This window comes from Canis aureus, chromosome 24 (assembly GCF_053574225.1).
Source record: "Canis aureus isolate CA01 chromosome 24, VMU_Caureus_v.1.0, whole genome shotgun sequence".
Classification (NCBI taxonomy): Eukaryota; Metazoa; Chordata; class Mammalia; order Carnivora; family Canidae; genus Canis; species Canis aureus.
In genome coordinates this window covers 29,921,137-29,946,464 of record NC_135634.1, presented here as the reverse complement: position 1 = coordinate 29,946,464, position 25,328 = coordinate 29,921,137, and the positions used below count along the sequence as shown (strand labels likewise).

At 42.2% G+C, this 25,328-nt stretch overlaps 2 protein-coding genes across 3 annotated transcripts in view; one reads left to right on the top strand and one right to left on the bottom strand.

Moving 5' to 3' along the window:
* The window catches only part of EXTL3 (exostosin like glycosyltransferase 3), a 157,511-nt gene that overhangs the window by 39,238 nt on the left and 92,945 nt on the right, over positions 1–25,328 (top strand). The window contains exon 1 of one of the 2 annotated variants that reach the window (XM_077868674.1): positions 20,505–20,729. The exons of the other annotated variant lie outside the window; for it this stretch is intronic. The gene's annotated coding sequence lies outside the window, so the exon portion shown is untranslated. Of the gene's footprint in view, positions 1–20,504; positions 20,730–25,328 lie in introns of those variants that run through there. 2 annotated transcript variants of the gene reach the window in all.
* LOC144296625 (uncharacterized) lies at positions 3,863–23,331 on the bottom strand. The gene is made up of 4 exons (XM_077869711.1): positions 23,290–23,331; positions 19,729–20,875; positions 18,578–18,667; positions 3,863–4,917 (listed from the first exon to the last, which is right to left on the bottom strand). The coding sequence occupies exons 1-2, from the start codon at positions 23,329–23,331 to the stop codon at positions 20,189–20,191; spliced, it is 729 nt and encodes a 242-aa protein (XP_077725837.1). The 3' UTR covers positions 3,863–4,917; positions 18,578–18,667; positions 19,729–20,188.

The following is a 25,328-nucleotide window of genomic DNA, read 5'->3' as shown; positions in this document are numbered from 1 at the left end:
TATGAGTTTTTTTTAAAATATGAACCAGTAAAGAATAGGTGTTACCCTTTTAATGACAGTTTATTTTAAACCAAAATTTTTATATTTAAGGTATATAACATGATGTTATAGGTATATTCATAGTGAAATGATTTCTGCAGTCAGGGCTAATTAGCAAATCCACTTCTTCACCCAAAAATAGTTACCTTTTTTTTTTTTTAATTTATTTATTTATGAGAGAGGCAGAGACACAGGCAGAGGGAGAAGCAGGTTCCATGCAGGGAACCCGACGTGGGACTTGATCCCTGGTCTCCAGGATCACTTCCTGGGCTGAAGGTTGCGCTAAACCGCTGAGCCACCCAGGTTGCCCCAATAGTTACCTTTCTTTTGTTGTTGTTGTAAGAGCACCTGAAATCTAACCTCTTAGCAAAATTCCACTATTCAATACGGTATTATAAACTATAGTCATTATGCTGTACATTAGATCTGTAAACTTATTCATCCTATATAACTGCAACTTTGTACCCTTGACCAACATCTTCCCATTTCCCCCACCTCCAACACCCCTGGCAACCACCATTCTACTCTCGGTTTCTATGTATTCAACTTGTTTAGATTCTACATATAAGTGAGGTCATGCAGTCTTTTTCTTTCTGCATCTGGTTATTTCACTCAGCTTAATGTCCTTCAGGTTCATCCAAGTTGTCACAAATGGTAGGATTTCTTTCTTTTTTAAGGCAGAATAATATTTTATTATTTATATGTGTATGCATGCACATAGACACATATACAATTGTTCACTTATGTATATCACTATTTTTTAATGGATTTGTCCATCGATAGATAATTAAGTTTTTTCCCTATCTTGGCTATTGTGAACAATGCTGCAGTGAACATGGGAGTGCAGGTATCTCTTTGAGATACTGATTTCTTTTTCTTTTTTTTTTTTTTTTTTTTTTGATATATACCCAGACCAGGGATTGCTGGACCATATGGTAGTTCTGTTTTTTAATTAAATTAAATTTCTTTACAGTAGGCTCCATAGCCAGCATGGAGCACAGTACAGGGCTTGAACCCACAACCCTGAGATCAAGACCTGAACTGAGAGCAAGAGTTGGATATTTAACCAACTGAGCTACCCAGATTCCCCAGTAGTTCTGTTCTTTTTTTTAGATTCTATTTATTTATTTATTCATGAGAGAGAGAAAGAGAGGGGGAGAGAGAGAGAGAGAGAGAGAGAGAGGCAGAGACACAGGCAGAGGGAGAAGCAGGTTCCATGCAGGGAGCCTGATGTGGGACTCGATCCCTGGACTCCAGGATTACACCCTGGGCCAAAAGGCACAGTAGATCTGTGTTTAAGGAATAGTTATTTTGGGGAGGGGAGGTGGAAATCTCCTTACTGTTTTCCAAATTTGCTATTCCAATAGTGTACAGAGGTTCCTTTTTCTCTACATCCTAATACTTGTTATCTCCTATCTTTTTGATAATAGTCATCCTAACAAGTATGAGGTGATATTTTGTTATGGTTTTGATATGCATCTCCCTGATGATTAGTGATGCTGAGCACCTTTTTTGTACTTGTTGACCATTTGTATATCATCTTTGGAAAAATGTCTATTCAGGAATTTTTCCATTTTTTAATTGGGTTGCTCAATGGGTTTTTTTTTCCCAATGAGTTGTAGGAGTTCTTCATATATTTTGGTATTAACTCTAATCAGATATATGGTTTGCAAATATTTTCTCCTAATCTGTAGATTGCTTTTTCATTTTATTGGTTTGTTGTTGTTGTTTATTTGTTTATTTTTTTGTTTTTTGTGGTTTTGTTTGTTTTTTTGCTGTGTAGAAACTTTTTAGCTTGTTTATTTCTATTTTTGGTGGCTGGGCTTTGGTTACCATATAAGTGATAGCTTTTCAGGTAGGTCTTGAGGGAGATGAAGAAGCTTGCCAAGTTAGACAAAAGAATTTGGGTGTGGGAAGGGAATTATAGCCAGAAGGATCCACATGTGCAGAGATTTAAGTCAGTATGTACATGAACTAGCTGGTGAGCAGCCAATATTTTGAGTAACTGGTCTGGAGAAGGGACCAAAAAGCCAGTTGGAACTTATCATATTAAGGAATTTGGACTTTGTTCTATAGGAAAAAGGAAAATGTTGAAGGTTTTTAATCAAAGAGATGATAGTATCACATTTATTTTTTAGAAAGATTAACTCTAGGGCAATTTGAAGGAGATAAGGGCAAAAGAGACCAAATAGGTAGATAACGCACTGTAGCAGGTGGTGAAGAGACCTGAAGAAAGGGGTGTAGGGGAATGTTTGCTGAAGTCCTGTAGTGTGCTGGCCATTTTGCATGCAGTGTCTCATTTCACTATCACAAAGCCCTGAGATCAGAGAGGTTAAGTAATTTGGCCAAGAACCATCGTAGTTAATATTTGGACCCAGGACCATATGACTCTAAAGCCCACTCGGAACTACAGTGAAGTCACAAGGAATGGAGACAGGAAGGATCACAGCTGGTGTTAATCATAAAAATGACTCCCTGGGAAGGGAAAGAATTGGGGAGGTCAGAGAAAATGATGACTACATTAACAGTACCTGTAAATGTGGTTTGGATGGCTGGGTTTATGAAACGCCTATGGAAAGATACCTACTGTGCAGTTTGGCTCAAGAGTTCAGAAGAAGGATCTTGGCCCAGGGTAGAGATCTGGCTGTGAAAGTCACAAATACATGCTCCTAGTGAGTGCTAAATAAGAATAGAAGATGACTAAGGGCAGAATTCTTGGCACATCTACATTTAAAGGTGATGAGGAAAGAAAGGTCAGTGAGAGGAAAGAGAAAGGGTGGTGAGAGAGCAATGTGATGAGGAGCCAGGATTGGACCATTTCAAGAAGCTGGGTGACGAGGACTACCAAGTCCTGCAGAAGAATTCCAAAGGGAAGTCTGAAAAGATTCACTGGCATTACCGAAGGAGGAAGTCTCTGGTTACCATAATGAGAGCAATTTTAGTAGTTTGGCAGAAGCCAGCCTTCTGGATGTTACAGAGTAAATGGTGGTAGAGGAGTGAACATAGAGATTACTCTTTTGAGAATTCTGATGCATGATGATGACAATAGCAGTTAAATAAGAAGGCTTACTATTTGCCAGACACTGGGCTTACAATTTACACTCACTATCCAGGTTAATCCTTACCATACTCCTATTCGATATGTACTGTTATTATCCCCATTTTCTGATGAGGAAATTGTAGCCAAGAGAGTATAGAGAGGTTAAGTAATAAGTCCAAGGTTTATACCACTAATAGTAGATCAAAGATTCAAAATCTAAATCTTTTGGAGCTCAAACCTGGTGTTGTAAGATGGTGGTAGTTTGGGCCTGAGCCTGTGTATAAGAAGTGGGGGAAATCCCTATAGTGAGGAGAATATTGACTATATATATTAAAGAGAATAATTGATGGAGCACGGTCACAGGAAGGAAGGATATAGCAGATCACATTAAAAAACAAGAGTGCCTAGTTTTGGAGTGCCTAGTTCTTCTTGGAGAAGAATCCATGAATATGGACCCAGATGTCAGCTAAAGTAGTTTTGTTTTGTTTTAGATTTAAGTAAAATTGGCTTAAGATCCCATTCTGCTTTGGGACTTCATTTGAAAGTTCAGTGTCTGTTCCAAGATCTTTGTTAATTCCTGGAAGTTCATCTGATGGTTTCTTTGGCTTTTGAGAGTTTCTGCTTCCACTAAATTCTTCAGCTTACTTGTAATTCAGTTTTCATGTTCTTGGTTTTCATTTCCTTGGTTCCATGCTGACCCAGCTGTAGGACTTAGACCACTCTCCTTTGCATCTTTTTTCCTTGATTTCCCTCAAATCACTCACATAGGGATTTGTGCATGTATCAGATTTTTACTAAAGATTTTATTTATTTATTCATAAGAGACACACAGAGAGAGGCAGAGACACAGGCAGAGGGAGAAGCAGGCTCCTCACAGGGAGCCTGATGTGGGATTTGATCCCTGGGCTCCAGGATCATGCCCTGAGCCAAAGGCAGACTCAACTGCTGAGCCACCCAGGCATTCTCCATGTGTCAGATATTACTGAAGGCTTCAGGGATTTTATATCCTTAGCAACACAAATAATGTGAAGTCCAATAATAGAAATTTCTATTTTAAACATGCTTTTAGCTCCCCCATCGCTGGAACTCTCTCCCCAGACTTCAACCTCCCACACCATTATTTAAGCCCCATCTTTTCTTATACTCCTCCCATTTCCCCTCCTCTTTGCCCTGTTCCAGTCTTCACATTCTTCTTCTTTTTAAAAATGCAGATCTGTTTAGCTATCTCCTTGTTTCACAGTTTTATTACAAGCCAAGCTTTCTTCTTCCATGCTCCAAGTATCATATCAAGGTAGTTTCCTCAATAAGGCATTTTCTTTCCCTAAGAGGAACTCTGGCATCGGCTGCTAAAATAATAATCTTTTCACCTCAGTACTTAAAGATGGTTTCAATGTAGGAGGAGAGAACTTAAAGGGATTATGTCTGTTGCTTCTATTTTCTCAGTGAATATGAGATATGCTCTTCTTTTGAGGGAGGGATGTGTCTAGGAGAGATCTGACAGCTAAGGTGAGGGATTCTGTCAATAGAAATTTACCAGGTTTTGAAACTATGATAAAATACCATATTTACATAAAATGATTCCTTAAACTCAGCCTACAGATCTGTAGAATTGATTCCCTTGCTGGAGATGGATTATTCAGTTTACTGAGTACTCTGGTCAATATAAGAAAGGTAGAAAAGGCAATGGAGAAAGAAAAGTCAGTGTAAGTAAACTAAAGTCAGGATAATGGGGATCACAGTTCTTGTTAATCCTTTCTCTCCCCTACCACTGGCACGAATACATACATGCCCAGCAGTTTCGGCATTGCTCTGGAGCTAGATAGCTGTTCATCTTCCAGCTAAAAAAGGGAAAAGGAGTCACGTTAGTCACATTCCATTACAAATGACCTCAAATGTAGTAATTTAAAATACAACTACTTATTATCTCTCAGTCTCTGCAGGTCAAGAATTCAGGAGCAACTTAGCTGGGTGGTTCTGGCTCAGGATCTTTCATAGGCTACATCATCTGAAGACCAGACTGGGGCTGGAGCATCTGCTCCCAATCCCACTCACATGTTTGCTGGCAGAAGTTTCAGTTCTTCACCACATGGATCTCTCTACAGTGTTGCTCATGACATGGCATCCAGCTTCTTTTAGAGTGAGTGATTAAAGAAAGAAAACCACCAGCTGAAATGCCTTCTATAACTTAATCTCATGAATGACCTACCATCACTTCTGCAGTGTTCTGTTGGTCACATAGATCATCTGTGGTACAGGGTGGAAGGGGACTACACGAGAGTATGAATCCTAGGGGTGAGATCAATGGGGACATTTTGGATGCTGATTACCACAGGAGTCTTTCCAATAAAGATTGTGTGTGTGTGTGTGTGTGTGTGTGTGTGTATGTGTCTATGTGAGTTCATACCTTAAAATGCCATGAAGGGGGTGTAGTTAGAAGGTTAGCTGACTTCTGGATTTAATGGACTCGTAAAATAACAAATATTTGGTGGCGGTGGTGGTGGCACCAAAATAAATATGTCTCAGTATTTTGTCATGTAGGGAAGATTTTTAAAAAGCTGCCATTTATCATCACTTTAATTTTATAAAAAGGAATTTTAAAAAAGACTTTATTTATTCATGAGAGACACAGAGAGAGAGGCAGAGACATAGGCAGAGGGAGAGGCAGGCTCCCACAGGAGTGGGACTTGATCCCAGGACCTCAGGATCACGACCTGAGCCAAAGGCAGATGCTCAACCACTGAGCCACCTAGGTGTCCCTATAAAAAGGAATTTTAACATAAGAAAGGGGAAAGGACATCATCTCAAAATAAAGGACAATCTTTAAATTGAATATTTAGCTTTATTAAAAGCTTGATAACTTGCCTTTGTTTTTCTCATTTAACTGTGGACTGACAAAGTTTCATCCTATCTCGGCCCACAGACTGTCAGTCAGAAGCTACTGAGGACAGACTTGAAATGTTCTAGTACCTTTAGAGATAAGTATGAGAATCATGGAGAAACATGCAGTAATCCATTCAAAGTAAGTGCAACAAGGAATTGAAATGGTTGATACATAAAGATAGCAATTTTATAAAATTATGCTTGTCAACTGGAAAGGCACGACAGAACTGGCAAATATTCATCGGTCTTTGTGTTTTTTTGCTATTTGTATTCCTACTAATATTTAGATGTTTATTATTTAAAGATGAAATATAAAAAAATTGAACATCATTGCAGCATATTTAAATGTACATAAAAGTAATACAAATGCATGATGTTTGAACTTTTAAAGTATTTTCATATTTAGTATATTTTACATATGGTTAATATATTTTTGGATTATTTGCATCACTTATTTCATTCATCCTTTTTATAAATAATCACCTCTTCATTTTATAGATATGCATTCCTTTATAACCCACACCATGTTATTATGTGTGTCCCTTATTACAGAAGATGGACTATCTGGGGATGCTGACGTTCAGTTGGTAGAGCATGAGACTCTTGATCTCTGGATTGTGGGTTCAAGCCTATGTTGGGTGTAGAGGTTACTTTAAAATATATTTTAAAAGATGAAATATCTGACACTATCCATTTGAGGTAAACTTTGGATTTTTCTCCCCCCAGAATTGGATTTGTAGAAATGTCACATTTTCATTTGGTTTCATTTTTCACCTATGGTACAGTGTTTGCAAGGCTGAAGGTGTGGAATGAGGAAGGGATCAATGATTCACTTGTCCTGGCACTGACTAGGTCCCACTAGAATCATGCTCTTCTCACTTCAGTTGAAAATTAAACTTGAGCAATATTTAGGAAAATAGTGAAAAACTTTCTCTATAATAAAATCTTACTGTAGGGCAGCCTGGGTGGCTCAGCAGTTTAGCGCCTCCCTTCGGCCCAGGGCGTGATCCTGGGGTCCCGGGATCGAGTCCCGTGTCGGGGTCCCTGCATGGAGCCTGCCTCTGTCTCTGCCTCTGTGTGTGTGTGTGTGTCTCTCATGAAAAAAAAAAAATAAAATCTTAAAAAAAAATCTTACTGTAAACATTCATGAATTGGTTTAGCCTACACATTTTCTTCTTGATAATCTGTTTGGCAGAAACTTTTTTTTTTTTTCCAAATGTACATGAACTTCATGTTATGACTAAGTTATATATATTTTTAAAGCTTTAAAAAGTTTTTTTTTAGCATTATTGCTTTTACAAATTATGCTTCTAGGGAAAAAAAATATGCTTCCAATTGTGATTTTATAGCCATATTGGTTAACTAAGAAATTAGCTGATGTTCTCTAAGTACTTCTATGACATTTTGCTGATTTTCAGTTGGAATGCCTTGTTTATTTGAGGCATTTTTTTTTTAATTTTTTAATTTATTTATGATGGTCACACAGAGAGAGAGAGAGAGAGGCAGAGACAGAAGCAGAGGGAGAAGCAGGCTCCATGCACCGGGAGCCCGACGTGGGACTCGATCCTGGGTCTCCAGGATCGCGCCCTGGGCCAAAGGCAGGCGCCAAACCGCTGCGCCACCCAGGGATCCCTATTTGAGGCATTTTTAAGTGGAAGTAGCAAGCATTTGATTTTTTTGAATCTTGGGTAGCTTTTTTTTGGTGAAGGATAATACTGAAGTCATAGAACTGCATACAGTATGACATTGAAACTCAGCCATCAATGCTCTCCCTAGTTTTTCTTCTTTTTTTCTGGTTACAACTCTCATTATGCTAAATTCTACAAACACTCAGACATGCCATGTTGTGGCATGTTGTGTCTAACTGAGCACATTTTTGCTACTCACTGGCATAATTCAGGGTAAATGTTAGGTGCCTGTATTTTTGCCTCAGGGGAACATATGTATCATTATTTGGAACTTCCAGGAGCAAACTTAGGAAATTTTGATGGCAATTTGATATCTACTGATCGTCAAACATGAGTGCCCCTGCAAAGCTATGCTGAGATGGTGGGGGAGAGAATAAAAAGTCACAGGAGAGACAGCACTTGAAGGAAGGAGGGACCTTAGAGACAGATACATTATATTTTAGGGACAATTAATTTTTAGAATGTTAACTGGTCATTACAGATTACATGTCTTATGTAGGTAACAGGTTTGAACCAGGTTAAGCTTCCTAATGAATGTGAAACTAGTACAAAATTTCTTTTTCACAGCCACGTGCAAGATAGCAAGTACAATGACATGAAGCAAGGAGTTAACAAATCCTTTTTTTTTTTTTTTGACAGTAATGTGTTTTGTTTTAGAGGTGATGTTAATTCAGTGTTCTTACTACGAATTATTTGCAAACCATCCAAAACTATTCCACATTTTGCCAGATAAAAAACAGCCTCTCTTAAAAGCTAACATCAAAGCCAGGACTTTCAGAGCGAGCCACTTAGCAGGCTAATGAGTGCTACCCATGGAGCCTCAGAAGATGACCTTTTGTCTTTTTGGCATTGATGGACCAAAGAAAAAAGAGTAACCTTGAAACTCCAATCTAGAAATTGTCATCCATTGTTCTAATTATAAGCCACAAAATTGCTCAATCATTTATATATAGAAAAGATCTTGAATAGTGGCTGTCAGCACTTTCCTTTAAAATCAAAGCTTTACAGATAGAACAAGTTCTTATCTGACTTAAATTCACGGATAATTCCTGAATCCTACCTTTTGAAGGTTGCTGGGGGTCCCCAGTGGCTTGCCTGTGATTGATCTAGAAGGCTTGCTGAGTGGATTGTGGGTCTGGCAGCCATCATCATGGAGAGTGACCACGAGCGCCTCTTTCCCTAAGACTTTAAGTTAAACTTTTATCGATTTCTCTTTCCATAAGACTAAACCCCTTTTTTCCTGGATATTAACATTTTGGGAAAAATAGGTAATCAGCTGGGATCTTATAATGGAGTTCTTTGCTGAAATCTATAAAATAAATTTCCTGGCATAACAACATAGTCTTGTTACTACAATCTGTCACACTATGTGCATTTTATATTTCTCTAACATCTACGACTTAAAGTATAATTCCCTTGCGAAAGAAAGAAATACCAACTTCTTAGGCAGCCAGTCTTTCAATCTTTTTGTATCATTTCTACATTTGACTCATTTAACAGAATCAGATGCCTCTGTTTAATCCATTAATGCAGCATATAATTCACATTGCCATTTTCAGCATTTCTCTTGCACTGCAGTGTAGTTATAGCTGTTAAGATTTCAGGCTCCAGAGTCAGACAAAGACAACTTGGGTCCAAATCCTGGCACCACCACTGATCAGGTGTGTGATTTGGACAAGTTATATAACCTCTCTGGCTTCAGTTTTCTCAGCTGTGAAATGATAATCATAAAGGTACTTAGTATGTAGGGTTGTTAAAAGGACAAAATAAGATAATATATTCCACAAACAGAAATGTAATCACACTAGCTTAAATAAGTAAGATTTTCTTTTCTTTCTTCCTTTTTTTCCATAGTAAGTCTATGTGAGTAATCCCATGGATACCCAGTGACCGCTGGGATATATGACCAGAGCTGGAGAGTGAGCAGCCTCTGAGGCTTCTCCCTCCATCTCTCACAGGTTTGTGTGCTTCCTTCTGTATGTTGACTCTGTTTTCTGCAGACCTCACTGTTCTTGGCTTATTACTGTACATATGTCCAGAAATTCTTTCCTCCAAATACATTTAATTTATTAGATGAAGCACTCTTCCCACCTGACTCCTGCTCCCAAGTTTCCAGATGAGAAGTCCAATCAGCTGGGGCTGGAAGGCATGGGGTCTTGTGATAGGAATGGTGGCTATTTCCAAAGGCTGAGAGTGGCATAGGGTCTCTAAAAAGGTGGTGTAGGGGGAGGAGCAAGATGGCGGAAGAGTAGGGTCTCCAAATCACCTGTCTCCACCAAACTACCTAGAAAACCTTCAAATTATCCTGAAAATCTATGAATTCGGCCTGAGATTTAAAGAGAGACCAGCTGGAATGCAACAGTGAGAAGAGTTCGCGCTTCTATCAAGGTAGGAAGACGGGAAAAAGAAGTAAAGAAACAAAGGCCTCCAAGGGGGAGGGGCCCCGCGAGGAGCCGGGCTGAGGCCGGGGCGAGTGTCCCCAGGGCAGGAGAGCCCCGTCCCGGAGAAGCAGGAGCTGCACCGACCTTCCCGGGCGGAAAGGGGCTCGCGGGGAGTTGGAGCAGGACCCAGGGGGGCGGGGATGCCCTCGGGCTCCCGGGGACAGTAACAGCAACTGCGCGCCCAGGAGAGTGCGCCGAGCTCCCTAAGGGCTGCAGCGCGCACGGCGGGACCCGGAGCAGCTCGGGGGGCTCGGGCAGAGGAAGAGGCTCCGTGCGGAGGGGGCTGCGCGGTTCCAGGAGCAGCTCGGAGGGGCTCGGGCGGCGGCTCCGCGGAGGGGGCTGCGCGGCCCGGGAGCGCGAATCCAACAGCGCAGGCTCCGGAGCACAGGGCGCCGGGACACAGCCCAGGATCCCGCCTCCCCCGGGACAGGCAGAGGCCGGGAGGGCCCAGGACAGCGAGGACGCTCCTGCCCCGAGCTGAGCAGATCAGCGGCCCCGCCCCGGAGCCTCCAGGCCCTGCAGACGGAGTTCCTGCCGGAGCTGAATCCAGGTTTCCAGAGCTGCCCCGCCACTGGGGCTGTTCCTCCTGCGGCCTCACGGGGTAAACAACCCCCACCGAGCCCTGCACCAGGCAGCGGCACAGCAGCTCCCCCAACTGCTAACACCTGAAAATCAGCACAACAGGCCCCTCCCCCAGAACACCAGCTAGACTGACAACTTCCAGGAGAAGCCAAGGGACTTAAAGAACACAGAATCAGAAGATACTCCCCGGTGGTTCTTTTTTTGTTTGTTTGTTTTTGTTTTTGTTTTTGTTTTTATTTTGTTTTGCTTTTTGATTTGTTTCCTTCCCCCACCCCCTTTTTTTTCTTTCTTTTTCTTTCTCTTTTTCTTCTTTTTTTTTTCTTTTTTTTTCGTTTTTTTTTTTTCTTTTTCTTCCCTTTTTTTTTCTCTTTCTCTTTTCTTTCCTTCTTTCTCTCCTCTCTTTTTCTCTTTTTCCCAATACAACTTGCTTTTGGCCACTCTGCACTGAGCAAAATGACTAGAAGGAAAACCTCACCTCAAAAGAAAGAATCAGAAACAGTCCTCTCTCCCACAGAGTTACAAAATCTGGATTACAATTCAATGTCAGAAAGCCAATTCAGAAGCACTATTATACAGCTACTGGTGGCTCTAGAAAAAAGTATAAAGGACTCAAGAGACTTCATGACTGCAGAATTTAGAGCTAATCAGGCAGAAATTAAAAATCAATTGAATGAGATGCAATCCAAACTAGAAGTCCTAACGACGAGGGTTAACGAGGTGGAAGAACGAGTGAGTGACCTAGAAGACAAGTTGATAGCAAAGAGGGAAACTGAGGAAAAAAGAGACAAACAATTAAAAGACCATGAAGATAGATTAAGGGAAATAAACGACAGCCTGAGGAAGAAAAACCTACGTTTAATTGGGGTTCCCGAGGGCGCCGAAAGGGACAGAGGGCCAGAATATGTATTTGAACAAATTCTAGCTGAAAACTTTCCTAATCTGGGAAGGGAAACAGGCATTCAGATCCAGGAAATAGAGAGATCCCCCCCTAAAATCAATAAAAACCGTTCAACACCTCGACATTTAATTGTGAAGCTTGCAAATTCCAAAGATAAAGAGAAGATCCTTAAAGCAGCAAGAGACAAGAAATCCCTGACTTTTATGGGGAGGAGTATTAGGGTAACAGCAGACCTCTCCACAGAGACCTGGCAGGCCAGAAAGGGCTGGCAGGATATATTCAGGGTCCTAAATGAGAAGAACATGCAACCAAGAATACTTTATCCAGCAAGGCTCTCATTCAAAATGGAAGGAGAGATAAAGAGCTTCCAAGACAGGCAGCAACTAAAAGAATATGTGACCTCCAAACCAGCTCTGCAAGAAATTTTAAGGGGGCCTCTTAAAATTCCCCTTTAAGAAGAAGTTCAGTGGAACAGTCCACAAAAACAAAGACTGAATAGATATCATGATGACACTAAACTCATATCTCTCAATAGTAACTCTGAATGTGAACGGGCTTAATGACGCCATCAAAAGGCGCAGGGTTTCAGACTGGATAAAAAAGCAGGACCCATCTATTTGCTGTCTACAAGAGACTCATTTTAGACAGAAGGACACCTACAGCCTGAAAATAAAAGGTTGGAGAACCATTTACCATTCGAATGGTCCTCAAAAGAAAGCAGGGGTAGCCATCCTTATATCAGATAAACTAAAATTTACCCCGAAGACTGTAGTGAGAGATGAAGAGGGACACTATATCATACTTAAAGGATCTATTCAACAAGAGGACTTAACAATCCTCAATATATATGCTCCGAATGTGGGAGCTGCCAAATATATCAATCAATTATTAACCAAAGTGAAGAAATACTTAGATAATAATACACTTATACTTGGTGACTTCAATCTAGCTCTTTCTATACTCGATAGGTCTTCTAAGCACAACATCTCCAAAGAAACGAGAGCTTTAAATGATACACTGGACCAGATGGATTTCACAGATATCTACAGAACTTTACATCCAAACTCAACTGAATACACATTCTTCTCAAGCGCACATGGAACTTTCTCCAGAATAGACCACATATTGGGTCACAAATCGGGTCTGAACCGATACCAAAAGATTGGGATTGTCCCCTGCATATTCTCGGACCATAATGCCTTGAAATTAGAACTAAATCGCAACAAGAAGTTTGGAAGGACCTCAAACACATGGAGGTTAAGGACCATCCTGCTAAAAGATAAAAGGGTCAACCAGGAAATTAAGGAAGAATTAAAAAGATTCATGGAAACTAATGAGAATGAAGATACAACCGTTCAAAATCTTTGGGATGCAGCAAAAGCAGTCCTAAGGGGGAAATACATCGCAATACAAGCATCCATTCAAAAACTGGAAAGAACTCAAATACAAAAGCTAACCTTACACATAAAGGAGCTAGAGAAAAAACAGCAAATAGATCCTACACCCAAGAGAAGAAGGGAGCTAATAAAGATTTGAGCAGAACTCAACGAAATCGAGACCAGAAGAACTGTGGAACAGATCAACAGAACCAGGAGTTGGTTCTTTGAAAGAATTAATAAGATAGATAAACCATTAGCCAGCCTTATTAAAAAGAAGAGAGAGAAGACTCAAATTAATAAAATCATGAATGAGAAAGGAGAGATCACTACCAACACCAAGGAAATACAAACGATTTTAAAAACATATTATGAACAGCTATACGCCAATAAATTAGGCAATCTAGAAGAAATGGACGCATTCCTGGAAAGCCACAAACTACCAAAACTGGAACAGGAAGAAATAGAAAACCTGAACAGGCCAATAACCAGGGAGGAAATTGAAGCAGTCATCAAAAACCTCCCAAGACACAAGAGTCCAGGGCCAGATGGCTTCCCAGGAGAATTTTATCAAACGTTTAAAGAAGAAATCATACCTATTCTCCTAAAGCTGTTTGGAAAGATAGAAAGAGATGGAGTACTTCCAAATTCGTTCTATGAAGCCAGCATCACCTTAATTCCAAAGCCAGACAAAGACCCCGCCAAAAAGGAGAATTACAGACCAATATCCCTGATGAACATGGATGCAAAAATTCTCAACAAGATACTGGCCAATAGGATCCAATAGTACATTAAGAAAATTATTCACCATGACCAAGTAGGATTTATCCCTGGGACACAAGGCTGGTTCAACACCCGTAAAACAATCAATGTGATTCATCATATCAGCAAGAGAAAAACCAAGAACCATATGATCCTCTCATTGGATGCAGAGAAAGCATTTGACAAAATACAGCATCCATTCCTGATTAAAACTCTTCAGAGTGTAGGGATAGAGGGAACATTCCTCGACATCTTAAAAGCCATCTATGAAAAGCCCACAGCAAATATCATTCTCAATGGGGAAGCACTGGGAGCCTTTCCCCTAAGATCAGGAACAAGACAGGGATGTCCACTCTCACCACTGCTATTCAACATAGTACTGGAAGTCCTAGCCTCAGCAATCAGACAACAAAAAGACATTAAAGGCATTCAAATTGGCAAAGAAGAAGTCAAACTCTCTCTCTTCGCCGATGACATGATACTCTACATAGAAAACCCAAAAGTCTCCACCCCAAGATTGCTAGAACTCATACAGCAATTCGGTAGCGTGGCAGGATACAAAATCAATGCCCAGAAGTCAGTGGCATTTCTATACACTAACAATGAGACTGAAGAAAGAGAAATTAAGGAGTCAATCCCATTTACAATTGCACCCAAAAGCATAAGATACCTAGGAATAAACCTCACCAAAGATGTAAAGGATCTATACCCTCAAAACTATAGAACACTTCTGAAAGAAATTGAGGAAGACACAAAGAGATGGAAAAATATTCCATGCTCATGGATTGGCAGAATCAATATTGTGAAAATGTCAATGTTACCCAGGGCAATATACACGTTTAATGCAATCCCTATCAAAATACCATGGACTTTCTTCAGAGAGTTAGAACAAATTATTTTAAGATTTGTGTGGAATCAGAAAAGACCCCGAATAGCCAGGGGAATTTTAAAAAAGAAAACCATATCTGGGGGCATCACAATGCCAGATTTCAGGTTGTACTACAAAGCTGTGGTCATCAAGACAGTGTGGTACTGGCACAAAAACAGACACATAGATCAGTGGAACAGAATAGAGAATCCAGAAGTGGACCCTGAACTTTATGGGCAACTAATATTCGATAAAGGAGGAAAGACTATCCATTGGAAGAAAGACAGTCTCTTCAATAAATGGTGCTGGGAAAATTGGACATCCACATGCAGAAGAATGAAACTAGACCACTCTCTTTCACCATACACAAAGATAAACTCAAAATGGATGAAAGATCTAAATGTGAGACAAGATTCCATCAAAATCCTAGAGAAGAACACAGGCAACACCCTTTTTGAACTCGGCCATAGTAACTTCTTGCAAGATACATCCACAAAGGCAAAAGAAACAAAAGCAAAAATGAACTATTGGGACTTCATCAAGATAAGAAGCTTTTGCACAGCAAAGGATACAGTCAACAAAACTCAAAGACAACCTACAGAATGGGAGAAGATATTTGCAAATGACATATCAGATAAAGGGCTAGTTTCCAAGATCTATAAAGAACTTATTAAACTCAACACCAAAGAAACAAACAATCCAATCATGAAATGGGCAAAAGACATGAACAGAAATCTCACAGAGGAAGACATAGACATGGCCAACATGCATATGAGAAAATGCTCCGCATCACTTGCCATCAGGGAAATACAAATCAAAACTACAATGAGATACCACCTCACACCAGTGAGAATGGGGAAAATTAACAAGGCAGGAAACAACAAATGTTGGAGAGGATGCAGAGAAAAGGGAACCCTCCTACACTGTTGGTGGGAATGTGAACTGGTGCAGCCACTCTGGAAAACTGTGTGGAGGTTCCTCAAACAGTTAAAAATATACCTGCCCTACGACCCAGCAATTGCACTGTTGGGGATTTACCCCAAAGATACAAATGCAATGAAACGCCGGGACACCTGCACCCCGATGTTTCTAGCAGCAATGGCCACTATAGCCAAACTGTGGAAGGAGCCTCGGTGTCCAACGAAAGATGAATGGATAAAGAAGATGTGGTTTATGTATACAATGGAATATTACTCAGCTATTAGAAATGACAAATACCCACCATTTGCTTCAACGTGGATGGAACTGGAGGGTATTATGCTGAGTGAAGTAAGTCAGTCGGAGAAGGACAAACATTATATGTTCTCATTCATTTGGGGAATATAAATAATAGTGAAAGGGAAAATAAGGGAAGGGAGAAGAAATGTGTGGGAAATATCAGAAAGGGAGACAGAACGTAAAGACTGCTAACTCTGGGAAACGAACTAGGGGTGGTAGAAGGGGAGGAGGGCGGGGGGTGGGAGTGAATGGGTGACGGGCACTGGGTGTTATTCTGTATGTTAGTAAATTGAACACCAATAAAAAAAAAAACAAAAACAAAAACAAAAACAAAAAAAAAATAAAAAAAAAATAAAAAGGTGGTGTAATGGTGAGGGTGGGGTGGCAATAGTTGACAACTCTAGACTATTCATAGTGACAATGTTCCAGGGTACTTAAAGGCTCCTTATTTTGACCATGAATTACTTATTTGAAAAATCTTATTGAAGGAGAATATACATACAGAAAAGGACAATAACCTAAGTGTACAACTTGATGAATTTTGACAAGCTGATAACCAATGTGACCAGCATGCCAGCTCATCAAACAGAACATGACCAGCACCCACATAGCTCCTTTTGCTCCCGTCTGATCACTGCTCCTTACGGGTAGTTTTTCCTGTTTTTGTACTTTATATAAATGGAATTATAACCCAATGTACTTTTTCGTGTCTAGCTTCTTTTGTTTAACCTTGTGAGATTCATCAGTAGTGTATTTGTAGGGCATTCTCATTGCTGTGAAGTATTCATTTGGGTAAATACACTACATTTTCTTGATCTAGTCTATCACTGATGGACATGTAGGTAGTTTTCTGTTTCTATGTCTTCCTTATGGTGCTGTTGTGAATTTGTTTTTTTTTGTTTTGTTTTGTTTTTTGTTTTTTGTTTTTTTTTTGTTTTTTTTTTGTTTTTTTTGTGAATTTGTTTTGTTAAACACAGACACGTTACTGCTGATTACTTTTACCACCACAAGCTCGTGCAGGGTTTGCTGAATTATTTTCCATCACATATAATTGAATTGATGGTCTCTTACAGGTGAATATTGTTATGCCTTTTATCTGGTGATTTCTTTTTATGTTGTACGTTTCTTAGTATGAGGGTAGGGTTATGTTTTAAACATTTTGCATACATGAAAAAAAAAACCCTGTATGTGTTTTGAGAGGGTGCTCAACTATTTGTTGGTGGAATAAATGAATAAACAAATGAACAATGGTGTATGTCTTTTCCTTTTCTGGGAACATGCTCTATTTATAGGCTCTAATTGTTGTATTTAGACAAGCCTGACCTGTTGCTTAGCCAAAGCTGATTGGTCAAGGGGTCAACACAGGACTGAAGCCAGGACAATCATGTCTCTTTTCCAGGAATTTAATATCTGGAATGGAAGGAGGGAGACTGGGTACTGCAAAGTCCATCCCTATGACTGTGCTCTAGAGAGAAGATCCATGGGTTCCTGCTATTTGGTACCAAAGGCACACTGGTTTCTGTTCTTCCCTACTTCCTTGAAAAATATAAAGATCTGCATATATGACAGTTAAATAACAATGCAAAACTATTTTCAGTTCCAAAATGCAAAGTAGGGACAATAAATGCTGTGAAAGGTCACAATATGGAGAGATCAGTGAAGACTAGCTTCACCGCATACCCTGTTGTCTTGGTTTTCTTTCCGGAGGAAAGCTACTATGAATGTGATTGTATTTTCCAAGCCAGAAATTGCAGAGTTAAGGCAACAGCCCAAGAGAAGAGTAATGAGGACTTGGATCAGGGAAATAAGTGTGGGACTGCAGAGAAGAGACAGAAGAAATCCTATAGGTGAAGGTGTTAGTCTTAGAAATTGATTTGATAATGATGGTGAAGAGAGAAGTCAAGATGGTACCAGGTTTTGTGTTTCTATGATAGCAAGGATAATGGTAACACCATTATCAATAAGAACATTTGAGGAAAGCAAAGGAGGAGGAGTAAAGATGAGTTCACTGTGGGATATATTAGGTTTGGTGAGACAGATTGTTCTGGTCAAGAATACTGGCTCTGGAGTTCAGAGGACTTGGAGTTCCATCTGTACCTTGTGTCCCACTCTGTGATCTTGGGCATCTTATTTATTTAGCTTCTTTAAGTCTCAGTTTGCCATGTATACACTGATATCTCCTTGTAAGGATTAAAATGAGACAATGCCTACAAAGGGGTTAGCTTATTGCTTTGCAAGTAAGTATTCATAAAACATGCATTAATAGGATGATGATGTGCTGATGTCTGGAGTGCAGCCTGAAGACAGGGACTGGAGTGCCGCAGGGAGGAATCTGCTCAGAGGTGCATATGATGCAAAGGAGCTGATTGACATTGGCAATAAAGCATGTGTGGAGAGGAATCAGAAAGTAGCTTGTCATATCTTTTCAGGAACTGAATGAACTCTTAAGAGTCAGGAGAAGGAACAGGAGCCAGAGGAAGAGGCTGAGGCTACAACTCTTCGAGGGGAAGAAGAAGTGAGAGAGGACAGGCTCAAAAGATCCAAAGGAAGAGAGGTAGCACCCAGGGCTCCAGTGAAGTCAAGGAAATACCAAATTTTGGTTGGGTATCCTTTTTCTTCCTAAAGCTTGACTATCCTAAGCATCAAATAAATCACCCATAGGGGCAACAATGTGTTAAGTCACTCAGATGTGTGAGAAGACATTTAGGCTGAGTCCTCCAGGTAGCAGCTTCTGCAGGTCCTCTCTTGTCAGTGAGGAGATGAACCAATACCTGGTAATTCTTACCGTAGCTTCTGGGCTTCTGTGTGTCTCCTCCCACACTGCCAGACTTGTGCCTGCTGCCACAGATCTCTGGAGGAGAGCCAAGAAGATGAACTGTTTAAAAAGAGAGAGAGAGAGAAAGGAAAAAAGACAACTTTAGATTATTCAGGATAGTTGGGCAACAGTTTTCTTTATTTTCATTTCCTGGAATGCTTCTGATTTTTTAAAAATTTGCTTCCCCCCTTTTCCTGAACACATTGGTAAAAGTTAGGTTTTTGTACATATGCGATGGTGGTAGGACTTTGAATATTTGTTCATGGTGATATACTATTACAATAAAGGAATAAAGGTGAGGGAAACAGTGGGGTATGAGAAGAAATGGAAATAGGGGTGAGTAAGGAGGAGTCAGGAAAGAAGAAAAAGGATCAGAAAGAGGAGATGGGTTTGGAGAGATGAAGAGTGTGTTCTGGAAAACAGTTTGCTAGGGTTTTTAGTTTTGTTTTGCAGATGGAATCCTGAGCTCAAACTTCCCTCTGGGAAACTAATCAATCTTCAGGATTTTCTCGGCCTCCTAGCTAGAGCGTGGGCCTGGTCTCCACCAAGAACAGTGTGTGGATGGGATATGGCAGCTGTAGAGCTGTCTCAGGGGCTGCAATCCGGGTAGAGTACTAGACCTCCCATGTGTAGGAATAGCAGCCGCCCTCTGGCCTTCCCCAGCTTCTCCAGGTTCTGGTGTGTGTTGGGTTCCCTACTTGGGAAACCCTGGAGAAGAAGCCCTGCCCTCTGGGGATTTAACACATGTTTATTTTTATTTTTTATTTTTTTAAACACATGTTTAAAAAAAATGTTGAAGCAAATTTGATCTTAGATTCTATTGCATTTATAGATTTTAAATAGTGGTTTAAACTCATTCGCGGGGCACCCGGGTGGCTCAGTGGGTTGAGCGACTGCCTTTGGCTCAGGGCATGATCCCGGGTTCCTGGGATCGAGCTCCGCATCGGGTTCCCGCAGGGAGGCAGCCTGCTACTTCTCCCTCTGCCTCTCTCATGAATAAATACAATCTTAAAAAAAAAAAAAAAAAAAAAAAGCTCATTCTTGAGTTAACAATAACGATCAGGTGTGGCTTTCAGGATTGGTAGAGTTCCTTCCTTCGCCCACTCCATTGTTTCAGTTACCCAAAAACTCTTGTCCTGACTTTGCAGGTGTGGGAGTGTCTCTTAGGACTGTAGAATCTGGCACTCTTGGGTTCACAGGGATTGGCTCTTAAGAGCCAATATTTCAAGTATTTCAAACGGTATTGCTCTCCCCCCTCCTCCTAGTTTTGGTTGCTCTTGCCACTGGACTGCATTAAGTCATTGTTTTTGTAAAGGTGGGTTGTTGTTGTTGTTGTTGTTTTCGTTAACCATCCAAGCTGCCCGGCCTTTTCTTTGTTGCTAAATATTCAAAGTGTTTCAGACCATTGCTGGCGACCGTCTGCTCATTTAGAAAGGCCTTTTCCACCGATACGGATTTATTTTTGCATTTAAATTTCCGCCGGCCGGCTCCAAGCGGCTGGGGCTCCTGCAGTGGGGCCCGCAGTCCTAGGTAGGGGTCTCCAAAGGGCGAGGGGCATCTGCAGGGCGCCGCTGCGAGGGCTCAGGCTCGGGCTCGGGCTCGCCGCGTCCCTCGTCCCGGCTGCCGGGCGGGCCGCCCTCGCCCTCGCCCTCGCCCTCGCCCTCGCCCTCGCCCTCGCTTGGCCGAGCGTTTCCCACAATCCCAGGCGTGGCCGTCGCCGCCGCCGCCGCCGCCGCGGCTCCCGGACTCCGGTGACCCCGCTGGCGGAGCCCGACGCCTCGGCGGCCCTGCGAGCGCCGTCCGGAAAGTCCCGAGCGCCGCTCGGCTCGCGAGCGCCCGGGTTCGGCCGTTTCCGGCCATTTCCGGCCCGGCGCACTTCGGCAAGTTCCGCAGTCGCTTGTCGGAAATGGCTGCTCGCCGGCAGGGGGAGCGGAGGATCCGGCGCGGCCTGGAGGGCGGGCGGCCGGCGGCAGGAGCGGTTCTCGGGTCCCCGAGTTGCGGGCGGGCGGCGGCGGCTCGTCCCTGAACTGGAAGCGGGTCGGACTCCTGGCGACCGAAGCGGCGGCGGCGGCGGCGGCGGGGGCCGCGAGCAGCCGGGGGCGGCGGCCTAGAAGCGCTCGCGGTAGGGATCGCGGGGCTGGAGCGGGGCCGGGCAGCGGGCGGGACCTGGTCCGGCAGCGCTGGGGCCGCAGGAGCCCGGGGCAGGCTGCGCCCTGCGCGGCGGGGGCGTGCAGCCTCGGCGTAGGCCTTCCCAGCCGTCTCGGGGGCCTGGGGGAGCACCCCGGGGCCTTAGCCGCCAGCGAGGAAGTAGCCCGGCTCCGGGGGGCTCTCCCCTCGACCCTCCCTTCGCCCCGGCGCCCCTCGTAGCCTCAGTTTGGGATGCCCACCCCTGCCTCTTTTCTGGAAGCTCGGCTTCAGCTGTGCAGCCTCTCCCGCTCCCTCAGCCCTCCACCCTGCCTTTCCCCCAGTGTTTGTCCAGCTGTTTGTGTAAGAGCATCTTCCGTCGACGAAGGGGCGGCCCGGGTCTGCCCCCCTTCCCCTGTCCCCCCCGCCCCCCCTGCACACACTACCACCATCTGCTTTGCGCCGCGTTCAGACACGGTCGCCTGCAGCTGCTCCTCCTTTGGCTCTTTCCACGGGGTTCACCTCCTTTGATCATAAGCCCGCAGTCAGAATAATAGCCACTTCCTGTCCGAGGGTCCAGGTGCGGCTGTTCTCTGCATCTGGCGCTCTTGCGCCCAGGCCCGGCTCCGTAGCGATGGGCCGGCCTAGCGCTGCCCGGGCAGGAGAGGGGCCGCGGAGTGCACGTCTACACTGCTGAAATCTTAGCCCGGTGACCCGACCCCGTGCGCTGCAGGGGACAGTACAAATCCCGAGCCCTTTGAAGATCAGGCTGGGCTGCCAGACTGCACATAGTGTCTGTCTCTTCTCCACGCTGAGCCAGTGATTCAGTTCCTCTTTGTATATCTGTAGCTCTCAAAAGACTTGAATTTGGTGGATCTGTACTTCTTTCCCTTTAAAAGATTCTAAGGGATTCATCAAGTCCTATTAGTTAACTCCTATGGAGGAGGAGGAGAAGGAGGAAATGCAGAACAACGCGTCCCCCCCCCCCCCCCCCCCCCCGCGCCCCGTGTGTGATTTACTTAAGGGGTGTCTTTAGCAGTTCTTCCACTTTGTTCTGTTTTCCCTCTAATTTAGGTAGCTTCAGTTTTGAAGGCTGGGTTCCCCATGTTTTCTTTTGTTTTAAAAAGATCTTTGTGTGTTGCAGTCATGGAGACTATCTGCGTTTTTCCCTGTTTTGATCAATGATTAGTCTTGCACTCTGTCCAGTTATTATACAGTATATCCGGAGCGCCTGGGATAGGAGTAACCTGTGGGGCCTTGATAGTCTTGGGTGAAGCTAAGCATTCTCAACTTATTCAGCAGGGGGACTTTTAAGTATTTCCTGATGAAAGAAAGACTATCTTCTAAAACTCTTATTGGTGAGTTAAAAATACCATATCCTGTAGGAATTTCCTGATCTTCCATCTCTGTGGGAGTTTGAGGAATCATAAGTACTCATAAGTTTGTGAGAAACCAGCGTAAACGCTTTCTAGAGAAGAATTAGAATTGTGAATTGTCAGAATCTTGAAACATTTATTAATATCTGAAAATGTGCTGTCAGGGGGCATGACTGCTAACCAAATGATTGACAAGAGCCTGTCTTCATTCCTTCATATTTCTCTCTGTTTTCTAGGGAAAAAACTGGCATTAAATGTGTGGCATGCAGTTGGAATATCCTAATGATTAGACCTCAGAGTTTTAACCTATGAGTAAAAAGACTATACGTGAACAGGTTAGAGAGCAATGAGTCACGGGTTAACTGAGTAGTGGACTTCTAGGACGTGGTGGAAGGTTCAAAGGATGGTTGGAAGCCATCAGAAGAATGTGGGGATTCGATAAGGACGTGCCCTTTCCCTCAGGTCACTAGGCTAGCTGTTGAGTGGAAAGTCATTGAAGGGTGGTACAGGAGTGAGGTGGTGGCAGAGGTGTGTGTGTGTGTGTGTGCCCTATCTGAGGTGAGACTGGCAAATAGTCCCCTGGAGGAGGGTTGTAAATACTGCCTGAAATAGAAGTAGAGTCAGATATTAGGAAAAGGAAGATCCCTCTAGATCCATTGTTGGTAGAGATTTGAGTGATTGCACATAGTAACTTCAGAGTGAGGCAAGGAATATGGATCTTTCATAAAGTCCTAAAACTGCACTTATTTCTGCTGGATATTAAGTTTATATCAGAAAGCTTCTGTTAGCATATTTATTTCCATTTTATTTTTATTCCCTCTTAGTTTTTGGTAACGGTTTTGAAAACCTATAATGATAGGATAACTAAGAGGAAAGAGGATTTTTCACGTTTTTGAATGTTCCATGAAAATAGTGGAGTTCAGACACATGCAAGTTGAACTTAAGAGGGACAGAGGTGGGCTCACCTATAAGCATAATCTTTTCCTGCCTGAACCAGTCCCACACTCCTTGTACAATGGGAATTTTTCATATCTCTTTGGTGATGTTACTAGGTGGAAGGGAGGAGCAGTATTAAAAATTTTGTGATCTTGAGTGAATAAGAGGAATATGGAGTCTCCATTTAGCACATTATTTACCTCCCCTACATTCAGGCCATAATGTTTAGTGTGGGTTTTCACTCACCTGCACCAAAATGACCCAGTAAAATCCCAGGGATAGAGCCATAGGAAGATGGATGATGTCTCCGCGTTTAGTCACCTGTGTGGTTTTTAACCTGAGAGTACTTTTACAGGAAAGTAAGTAAACTGTTTCTGTAAAGGGTCAAATAATAACTATTTTAGGTTTTGCAGTTCTTCAGCTTTGCTTTTGTAGAGTGGAAGCAGCATACACATGATACATATATATATGATAAATACATACAATAGGACATAAAATCCGTAACTGAATGAGCAGGGCTGTGTTCTAGTGTAACTTTATTTACAAAACAGGCAGCCAGATGTAGTTTACCAGTGCCTGCCCAGGTGTATTGGCCCCTCATACACATGTCATTACTTTTGGATATTTTTCCATTTGTGTGCAATACTTTTTAGACTGGTCAGTGATATTAATGATTAACATCCCGGACGTTTGTTTTGGTGACTGTTTCTCTGTTATCCTACCTTCTTATATCATTTTACCCTTGTTCTCCAACTTCCTTTTAAACATTTTTTCAACGAATATTTGATATTCTGTGGGAGGAATAAGAAATGAATTAGGGAATATATCCTTAGCTTTTATGATAAAAGAAATACATAAATACCTTATGATGTCAGGTTACAATAATGTCTTATTACTATACCATCATACAGTACTTTCATATATTCCTTTTTTTGTTACATGGATTTTGATCTTTACAGTAGCTCTGAGAGATAGGAGGGTAAATGTTAACACTATTCCTTCTTTTGACGGGGAAGGAAGGTAGGAAGGAAAACTGAGATGTGTGGAGGTTTAGTTATTTGACCAAGGCCAGTGGTAGTAAGTGCAGAATTCTTGAACTGGCCAGTATTACTTACTGACCTGTCTCCATTTGAATGTGCACAATGAAATGAATCTTCCTGGGCAGAAAAAGACTAGCTTTCTTTTTCTTTATTGACGTGCACTTGGCCTCTCTGTAATTGTCACTTTTTAGGGAAGCATAAAACAAGTCTATGACATTTCTTCAGATGTTGGAAGGTAGCCATCATGTTTTCCCAAGACAAGAGTTGCAGACTTGTGTGCATGGGTCAGTGAGGCCAGCACACATATCATTTGGCTGCCCAGTTTATGCAAAAACTTAAATTGGGAACGGTCTTTTAAAGATTTTTATTTATTAATGAGAGGCACAAAGGGAGAGAGGCGGAGACACAGGCAGAGGGAGAAGCAGGTTCCCCATGGGGAGCCCTATGTGGGACTTGATCCCAGGACCCCAGGATCATGACCTGAGCCAAAGGCAGACATTCAACCATTGAGCTGCCCAGGCGTCCTGAGAATGGACTTTTAGAAATGGGGAGATTTCTCATAAAAATTTCTTTCTGGCTTTTCTTGAGAAAAAAAAAAAAAAGATTCAGTGATACAGAGCTCATATTTCTATCAGTAGTAATCTCCTTTAGGTGCTAAATATACTTTCCATTTTGCTAAAGTCTCTACCTGCTGACTTCATTCATTTACTTCATTTTGAGGGCTTCTGTCATTATTAAGATTTCTGGCCTTTTCCTAGATCTTCCATTCTACAGGCTAAATATTTCCATTTCCTTCAAATGTTTCTTTTCTTTTTAAAAGATTTTGTTTATTTATTTGAGAGAGTGTATGAGTGCAGGGGAGAAGCAGAGAGAGAGGGATAAGCAGACTCCCCGCTGAGCAGGGAGCCCAACATAGGACTTGATCCCAGGACCCTGAGATTATGACCTGAGCTGAAGGCACACTCCTAACGGACTGAGCCACCCAAGTGTCCCCAAATGTTTTTTATTTGACAGATGCCCTCATCAGCTTCTTAGTCTTCTGCCCTCCATTTACTTTGTTAATGCCCTTCTTAAAGTGCACACAACACAGCTTATAGTCGTCAACATACAATGTCACCTTACAGAGTGGAGAGTAACCTTTACTCTTTCCTATTTTGACACTAGGTTTAAAAAAAAAACAAAAAACAGAAGAACAAGATGATAAGGTTTCTCTTTCCCCAAGCAGTCCTACATTCTTGACTCCTG